We start from the raw sequence: 9,125 nt of genomic DNA on the forward strand, positions 1-9,125 counted from the left end.
CATCCCCAGCCTCACTTTGGCCCCTCTCTTGCTCCATCTGTAACACATGGGTTTATTCAGTCTCTCTGCCCCTGGACCGGACCGTAGAGCACTGGGCCGGTGTGTCCGCCCAGAGGGACGCCCCTCCCCACCTTGAGAGGACTGACAGAGTGACTGAGGCTTCCAGTGGATCAAATGATAGCCAGCCTTGGTAGCGGCCAAGGCCAGGGGCTAGGGGCAGATGGACGGAACTCAGGAGTTTAAGGATCTCCAAGAAGGGGCTTTCAGAACTGCTTCTTCCTCACCAGGGCCAGGGAGGTCCTGGGGCCCTGGAGGTGGCAGCTGCAGGGGCCAAGGCGCTGCTGTGGCCCTATGCTGTTGGGGCCCTTGGCCAGAGGCCTCTCCCGCACTGAAACTAGAAGGCGCTAAGAGTGGCAGGTTCACCGAATACGGGCCACTGCTGGGGGGTGGGGGTAGCAGGGCGAAAGGGAAGAGGGAGCGACAGGGCTGTCGCAGACCATAGGGAGACCAAGGCCGCCAGGCGGTGAGAAAAATAAGTTCGGAACCCAAGCAGCCGGAGGCACCCACAGTCTGTGCCCACGCGGGCGCTCTGCCCACCTTGACGGGGGCTCCCGCGCCCCGCCCCCCACTCCTCAGGGCGGGGCGGGGACTAGGCCCCCGCTGGGTCTTGGCCTTCCAGAAAGTTCCCTGGGAAAGCCTGAGCGCGGAGGTCACGGGTGGGGGCACCGGGAGCGAGCAGCTGTGGAGGGGAAGCGGGCGGTGGGCACTTCCGGGGCGGGGGGCCCGGGGCCCCATCCCGGCGGCCCGCGCTCCGGACAACGAGCAGCCGCCCCTCTCTCCGGGCGGGGATGGCCTCCCTCTCCTCCGCACTACCCTGCTCTGCCGGGCGCGGGGCGGAGCCGTGCCTTGGCCCCACCCCCGGCGACAGCGGAGGGCCCCGCGCCCCGCCCGCTCTCCACCCCTGCCCGCCTCGGCCCCGGGCCCCGGTGCTCCCGGCTCCAGAGCAGGACTCTCGGGACTGTCCTGGGGGCACTAGGGGAGAGGCAGGGAAGAGGCTTGTGCCTTACGCGCCCGGACCCGGCTTCCGGCCCCACTCCATGGGGACCCAGACAGTAGAAGATTAAGGTCTTATTTTATTTAGTGAAACATTCATTTGTAAGTGAACCTTCCATGAAGATATCCTGAGTGTGTGCGCGCGCAGGGGGAGGGAGGCCGGCAAAACGGAGCTCACTCCCTTCCCCTCCCCCCCAACTCGGCCGGGCCTCCTGGCCTCCCTCCCTCAGCCTCTCAGCCAATCATTCTTCCCGGTCCCAGCCCAAGTCCCAACTCGCCCAAGAGCTAGCCCTCCACCGGGAGAAGCTGGGGTGGGAGAAGAGTCAGGTGACCCAGAGGGAGGGGAGGGCAGAGGCTGAGACCGGGCAGCCCCGCCCCCGAGTCACGGCCAACCCAGAAGCGGGGACGTGCACCACTCCCACACCCTCCCCAGGGAACCGGGGAGTTTGGGTGGGAGGGGAAACGCGTCCGTGTGAAGTCGCGGGGGAGGATGGGCTCTTAAATGCCCCCGCTCGCCGCCCAATACGGGAGCGGTGCATAGGCAAACACTGGTTGGGGGTACAGAGTTAATGCTGTTCCTCTCCTAAACCCTAGGAAGGCTCAGGGCACAGCAGGACAGGGGGCTCATAGCCACCTCAGTTGGCTGCAGAGACCCTTCCACTGAGAGTCACCTTTTCTGGGTCCGAAACTGTCGGAAGAGCCACTGGACGACGAAGGGCCACAGGAGGAAGAAGAGCAGCGTGGGACCCGAGAGCCTGAAGGGCCATGGCCGGGCACTGGGCGGGGTCCTCTGCTGCCAAGAGGGAGGGAGTCAGGGGCCAGCCCAGGCTTCAGCACCGACTGGGGCCTCTTGAGGAATCTGCTTCCAGAACTAAGTGGGAGCTTCGTCTGGGGGACCTGCCTCCCTAAGATTGTAAGAACTGGGGCAAAGCAGGCACTACACCCAAATCTGCAGAGATCCTGCAGTTCCTAGTGGGTCCCTGACAGCCGACCTCCAGTTCCCTCCCACATCCTCCTCCCAGGACAATCCCAGGTGTCAGAGAGACTGGCTTCTAGGCTGTCTCTTCGGGCACTGGCACTGTTCGTGTGGCTTGAACGCCCAATATGATAAAGGATGTACCACATATTTCAAACGGTGCTCAGATTTTCGTTTCTCAATATCATTCTCTGCTAAAAAGAGCCAGGACTCCTTGGAGAAGTGGCTAATTCCAGGTCTGGAGCAGGGAAGGTCGAGGTGAATGTGGGACATCTTGTACCAGAAAGCAAGGAAGCTTTTAAAGATTAATGAAGTCACGTTATGAGAACGTAGGATCCAGCTTGAAAGGGTCTCCATTGACAAATTGTGACAATGTAAGCATCACAAAGAATTAATTTCTGTTGATTGAAATACTGAATCTTTAAAATCCATTAGTCCATAATGATATGCAACGAGAAAGTTGGCAAATTTGTCACTATTGAGGTAGCCGTTAAATCAACTCCTCACTTTAAAATAGGTAATTAAAAAGGAAGAATTAAGCCTTTATTCTGCCTTTCCACAAGGCACTGAGCTTCAGGGAAATCCTGGGTGACACACTACAGAAAAATGACACCTAAGATACGATAAAGGAATAATCAGGACGCCTGGGTGGCTCAGTTGGTTAAGCAACTGCCTTCGACTCAGGTCATGATCCCGGACTCCCGGGATCGAGCCCCTCATTGGGCTCCCGGTTCCATGGAGAGTCTGCTTCTCTCCCTGACCTTCTCTCCTCTCATGCTCTCTCCCACTCTCTCTTTCTCAAATAAATAAATAAAATCTTAAAAAAAAAAAAAAAGGAATAATAAAATTTAAAAGTCAGTATGTTTTTGCCCGAATAAATTAGTGATCCAGGCAAGGATTATCCATCAATTGTCAAAAATCACAGGGCCAGTGGAGTGAATGGGGGAGCTGGACATGTCCTTGGCTCCAACAGTGATGGGACCCAACTCTCACCCCTTCATCCATGCGAGTGGTCCATGCGAGAATCCTTCATGGCAGGACATCCACACCCGTGTCCCCCCGATGTGAAGAACATCACATCTGACATAATCTGGTCATGTAAACTTAGCCAGCCATGAGGATGTCATCGGAAAGACCCAAAAGGAACATTCTCCAGGACCACAGCACTGGCCCAGACCTGATAAGTCAGTAGCAAGGAAGCAGGGCAGGTCTAGACGAAAGGAGTCTTAAAGGACAGAGGAGCCCATTGCAGCACGTGCCCCCCAGGGACTGGACGGACAGAGCAGCTGGCAAAGGCCATTTCAGGACTACTGGATTTCAGTTTGGAGCGAGGATTTGATGGTATGAAGGGCTTGGGTGTGCTAAATCGTTGTCATTTGGGCTAGGTACTAGAATGTTCTTATTTTTAGAGCTGGAAAACCAGCTCTTTTGGGGTGGAAGTCTTTAAAATCTTCGGCATGTAAAATTAGCTAAATAAAGGTCACATAAATGAGAAGGCCTCGAAAGGGTGGGCCTTGAAAGGTGAATCTGAGGCAAAATCCCTACCCCCTGGCTGCCACCCACGGTGTCAAGGGGGTCAGGGGTCACTCAGGCGAACCCGCACATCCAGCAATTCATCAATCTCCTGCCCCCATGACCCCAGGCGTCTCAAGAACAGGCCCACTCGGAGTCCACGGTGAGTCCCGGCTTCCGAGGGAGAAAGACCTGGGGCGACTCCCGGCTCCATCACTTGGTGTTAATAATAATGGTAATAGTATACAGTGGAGCCCATTGGAGAAGACCTTCCTGGGGAGGGGTGGTGGTGGGGGCATTATCTCATTTAACCCTCACAGCAGCTCTGTGAGGTTCCTCTAGGCTGGATTATTATTAGATTCCATTTTCTCTCCTGTAAAAGGAGATGAAAAGCAAACCTAGTTCATCGGGTTGTGTGCGTTAAATGAGATAATGTTAAGTCCTGTGTTTGGCACTCAGTAAGGGCTCAGGGAGCTGACGGTGCAGGCGCCCAGGAGCCCAGGTGTAAGGGGCAAGCAGATCTAGAAGTAGAGGGGAGAGAGGGAGGGGTGCACGGGCTGAATTGTTTGGGAGCAAACCCTAAATCTGGGTCCTGACAAAGGGACAACAGGGACCTCTAGCCCCCGTGCAAACAGCAGGCACATCCTGGCCTTCCAGACTGTTGCAATTAGACCTCCTGCTCAGTTGCTCTTCTGGCAGAGGGAGGTAAGAGCAGGAGAGGAGGGCCCTTTCCACTCTCCCTTCCAGGGTGGGAGCACTTCAGTCCCCTGGACTGTGATGCTGTGATATCACACAAGCCACACCACCCTCTGCAGAAGTCAGAGATGTGGGCAGCTGGGGAGTTAGGACAAAAAGACGGAAGTGGCTCCAAGAGGGGCCTGGAGTAGAGACCCGCGGCATTCTGCCTCAATCATGCCCTGGGCCTTGGGGGCAGCTCACCTGCTTCGGGAGGCCAGACATGCTCTCCAGGCTCTGCAGTCTCGCCTGGACGTCCTGCATGCTTTCTTGCAGTGCCCGAACTGTCCCCCACCAGCCACGTGTCCAGTTCCTGGGGCCCCAGCACGCTGCCCTCTGCCCAGCACAGACACACAAGGAAGGGGACTCAGGAAGCAACTCAGCTAGGGACAGGATGGTGGCAGGGCAGGGCAGGTCTGGGGCAAAGTAATACTAGAGAGCAATCCCTTGGAAAGTGCCTCTCTTATAAAGTCCATCCGAGTGGCTGAGTAACAGGTTCCCACGGATTTGAATCCCAGCACTGCCCCTTAGCTGTGTGACTCTGGGTAAGCCAGAAACTTCTCTGAACCTCATTCTGTCATCTGAAAATTAGGGGAAGAGGACATTGCCTTCACAGGGCTGCTTACTCAGAGGAATAAAGGAGATAATATTTATGAAAGCGCCCCTTAAGAGGCATGGCACACTGGAAGTTCTAGAAGGAGATAAAACAAAAATCACTGTCCTTTGACAGTCTCACATGGGAAGAGGACACAGGGAGGGGGCCGGGCAGGGACTTTGCCCATCCAAGCTGGTGTCTGGCTGTTTGGCAAATGCCCAGTGCCAGACTTTGACCTCTGCCCCAAGAGGGCAGTCAGGGGAAAGCCAGAACCAGAGGGAGAGGCAGAAGGGGGTGAAGGGTTGGCAAGGGCTCACCTCTCTCTGCAGGGAGCCTGGAGCTGTTCCGGGTGTCAGTCTGTCCTTCAGGGGCTCCCTTCTGCTCTGTCCACACCTGCTGAGATGAGGCACAAGATGCCAGGGTGGGGGTCGAGCAGCCGGGGGACAGTGGGGTGGGGAAGGCAGGGAACCAGGGGTCGTCTCACCAGCTCAGGCTCCAGCTGCTCCAAGGAATCACAGAAAACCTCAGAGTCCAGGTCCCTAGGTGGCTGGGACTCTGGGCAGGGAAAGAGGTAAAATTAATGACAAAAGGGAGGCCATGGAAGAAGGAGAGGGGTGTGCGATGGGACAGAGGCACGTGTCCAGGGCACACTAGGGACACTGCCACAAGACGCAGAGATGGGTCCCAGGAGCGAGGTCCCGTAAGTGGAATCCCAGAACCTGCCCCTCGGCCTTTGCACAGACAGCAGGTCTCAGTATCTGTGGGCATGGGGTGTGGCGCCCAGCCTTCTCCCCTTACCCACCCCATTGAAAGCCCCCCACCCACCCCTGTTCTGGGTTTGGCTCTCTGCCCCTCCTGCCCAAGCACTGACCTGGACTTGGGGGTGCTGGTTCCCTGGGGAGGCAGGGAGGCTTGGGGGCAGCCCCAACATCTCCATTCAGGGCCTGCTCTCTCCAGCCTGCTGAGACACACCCAGAGGTGGGGGTGGGAAGAGTCTGGTGCCTCCCAGTGAGACTGGCCCCTGCTCCCCATCAGTCATGAGCTCTGTCTGAGACCCACTCCATCAGGGGCACTGGTTGGAGTCAGGGGACATCACCTGGGGCCCTCTGCCCTCAAATCCCCCTCCAACTGAGCAGCAGTCCCCTCGCCTGGACCTGGGGAATTTCACTCAGCACTTGTGGCGCTCACAGCCTGGAGGCCTGACCTGTGACCCTTCTCAGGAAGGTTTCCGGGGGCCTCGGCATATCAGGGATCACCTGGTACAAGGGCTCGAAGTAAGCAAACATGTCCTCTGCCACCTCGCCCAGGGGCACTGTGTCGATCACCTGTGGGGGAGGAGGGCTGTTGGGGAGGGGCTGGTCCCTCCTACCACTGTCCTCCTATCCCCCCCTTGAGCTTGATCTCCTCTGCCCTGCTCCTGCCCTGTCATGCCTCTCCACCCTGTGCCCAGTCAGGGACCAGAGACAGGCAGGGCTGGGGACAGAGCATGAACGTGGGAATTCCTACAGGTGTGTCAATGTGCAGGAAACATAATGGGGGTCAGTCCCAGAAGGGCAGAAGACAGGCCACCTAGCTGGGACCTCGGGGACAGAAAGAAGCCCGAGGCCTTTCCCTACCTTCTGTGCCACCAGCTTCATCTCAGTGATGTAGGCTGACATGGCCTCCTCCCTGCTCATCTTGCCCAGGCTGTTCCAGGCATCCCTGAGGGCAGAGAGCTGTGAGAGGCTGGTTGGCAGCTGAGGCTTGTTTGCCCTGCCGGTAGGGAGCTCACCACTTATAGCGTCCAATTGGGTCCCAGAACCCGGGCCGGGGGACCAGGCAGGGTCCCATGGTAGCTTGCTTGTAGTAGCTGTAGAATTTCAGCATCTCTTCGTAGGACGGGCGGTAAGAGCCTAGGCAGGCGGGTGGGAAGTAGAAGGCAGAGCATCACCCCTAACTCCAAGAGAGTGGAGACAGACCTGGGGCTACTCCCAGCTCCAACACTTTTGGAGGTGGGGGGAGAACCACCCTTGTAATGGGCAGAGATAGCGAGATGAGATCCCCAGAGTAGCCCAGGCACGTACTTATCTGCATCAACTGCAGGGACCCCCAATCTTGTAGACCCCTAAAGGCAAGTCCCCGTGCCCTCACCATTCTTAGGCAGGTTCTGAATCACACGGACAGCGGCCTGAAACTGTTTCTGGTAGTCCGGTTCTGGGCTTTCATTCTCGGTACCCATACCCAGTGGCTCCGAGCTCAGGGGACCCACTTTTGAGTGATTCTGCAAGAACAAGCCTCCGTGTGAGCAGACCTCCACGGTCCACTCTGGCACACACCTCCGGACGCCACTGATCACTTTCCAACGGGGCGAGTTAAGCTCTAGACCTGAGTAAGACACCCCGGGAAGTGTGAGAAGGCTACTTTCCCAACCCCAGGGGAGCATGGGTGGGGCCAGGGTGGGCGGAGAGGACCCTGGTGGGTGGGTGGAGGCAGGTGCCACGGGTCTCTGTCCCTCCCTCTGTAGATGCACTTCTCCAACTCCTAAACAGGAGAATTGGCAAGCCAAGAGAAGTCAGGGCGGGGTCAACAGTCTCCCTCTCTGGTCCCCCACCCGCTCTGCCCTGGGGTCCCCTACCCCAGCCGCTCGGCTGTCAGGCACTCACCCTGCAGCACCCACTACCCGGACCTAGGTCCTTTGTCGCCACTAGCCGGAGGCTTCCGACTGACCTCCCGGCCCAATCTGACCGGGATGTGGACGCAGGGGGAAAATTTCAACCAATGAGAAAGCCCGTTTCAGCTTCTTTTACTATACCTCAACCACTCAGCGCGGTCCTTTCAAGATTATGCAAATAGTTTAGCTGTGCGTTTCCCAATCAGTCGAGGCGTATCCGTGGGCCGGCTCCCCAACCTTGTGGGGACCAGAGGCGGGAGGAGGCGCCACCTGGTGGACATAGTAAAACGACGCAGAGTCCTCGCGCCCCCTGGTGGAAGCCTGCGTGGTTCAGCTGAACCCAGGACCGGCAGAACCGACCCACCCAACTGAGTTCCTCAGGCCCTTCTAGGCGCTTGGGATTAAAAAAAGGGGAGTCATGCCCTGGAAGAAGAGGGGGTCCTGGAGGGGTTCTGCAGGAGGGTCATTGAAAGCTGAGTTTTGGAACACGTAAGTGTAAGCCAAGAGAGGAATGAGGAAGGTCATTCCTGGAGGAAGGAATTGCAGGACCAAAAATGCAGAAAGAATATCCCGGGAGGGGTGAGGACCGAAACCAGGATGCTGGATCTTTCGGTCGAGGATATCTGAAAGTGGGCTAGAGCAAGTAGGTGGCAAATCTAGGTCCTGAGGAAGTAAGCTTTCTTTTTGAGATGCCATGCTCTTGGCCGCCGCCGAGGGGCGGTGTGCGCCCGGCTCTCCGCACCCAACCTGGGGCAGCTGCCGCAGACAACACTAACAAGGTTGGTCTTCTGCCATCCCACCCTTCGAGCACAAATATTCTGACGGTGTCACATGAGACGGCCACTTGGACTCACACCCGACGTTCACCCACAGGTTGATGTCACGGACACCTACACAGGGCACGGCGGCCTTCCCCGGGGCAATCGAAAGCCCACTGGGGCTCCAGCCCATCCAAGCCTCTAACCCAGAATCAGAGTTCAGCCGGGGATTCTAGACTTAGTGCTTCCCCATCTTCTCCACTTTGAGACTTCTGAAACCGAGGGGCCAACACCTGGTCTGGCGCGGAGAGGGTTAATCCTATGACGTCATAGCCAGAGCCTTGCTACACCCACCCATCCCTTCCCGCTCCCCCACCCCTCCGGTTTGGGTTGCCCTCCCGCCTGGCTCAGCTCTCGGGGTTCTCTCGGCTTCCCCGGCAGGCCCGAGGACCCTCGGCCCAAGATGAGCTGCGCCGCAGCCCCGCTCCCCTGTCTGGCTCCCTTCTGAGCTCCCGGAGGGGCAGGGAAGGAAAAGGTGGAGAGGGGTCCCAAGTCCTCCTCCAGTCAGGATCCAGAAAACAGAGAGTGTCTGTTCCAGAGGACAGCTCTCGCCCCTCCGCTGGCCCCTCCACCCCCGAATAGGGGCTTGGGTCATCGGTGGGGCCGGGAGCCGAGGATCGCTGGGAGAATGGGGAGGAGGACTCAAAAGCGGGGGACGGACACGGAGATTCGGGGTGACTCTAGCCAGCCCCCTTCCTTTCCCACACCTCGCGGAGGACACACCTCCCGGGCTGGGGTCCCCGCCCGGCTCCCCGCCTCGCACCTCCCCCGGCGCCGTCCTCGGCC

General features: G+C 58.1%; 1 protein-coding gene across 1 annotated transcript; it reads right to left on the bottom strand.

The window, feature by feature from the left end:
• Positions 1-1,129: 1,129 nt before the first annotated feature.
• On the bottom strand, positions 1,130-7,567 carry ACBD4 (acyl-CoA binding domain containing 4). Its single transcript, XM_044247734.1, is given in 11 exon segments — positions 1,130-1,846; positions 4,481-4,567; positions 4,569-4,612; positions 5,189-5,264; positions 5,356-5,426; positions 5,743-5,829; positions 6,076-6,196; positions 6,488-6,572; positions 6,643-6,763; positions 7,002-7,131; positions 7,514-7,567. Coding segments are annotated over 10 exon segments (906 nt in total). The 5' UTR covers positions 7,090-7,131; positions 7,514-7,567; the 3' UTR covers positions 1,130-1,720.
• Between the last annotated feature and the right edge of the window lie 1,558 nt (positions 7,568-9,125).

Source organism: Neovison vison, chromosome 5 (genome assembly GCF_020171115.1).
Source record: "Neovison vison isolate M4711 chromosome 5, ASM_NN_V1, whole genome shotgun sequence".
Lineage (NCBI taxonomy): Eukaryota > Metazoa > Chordata > Mammalia > Carnivora > Mustelidae > Neogale > Neogale vison.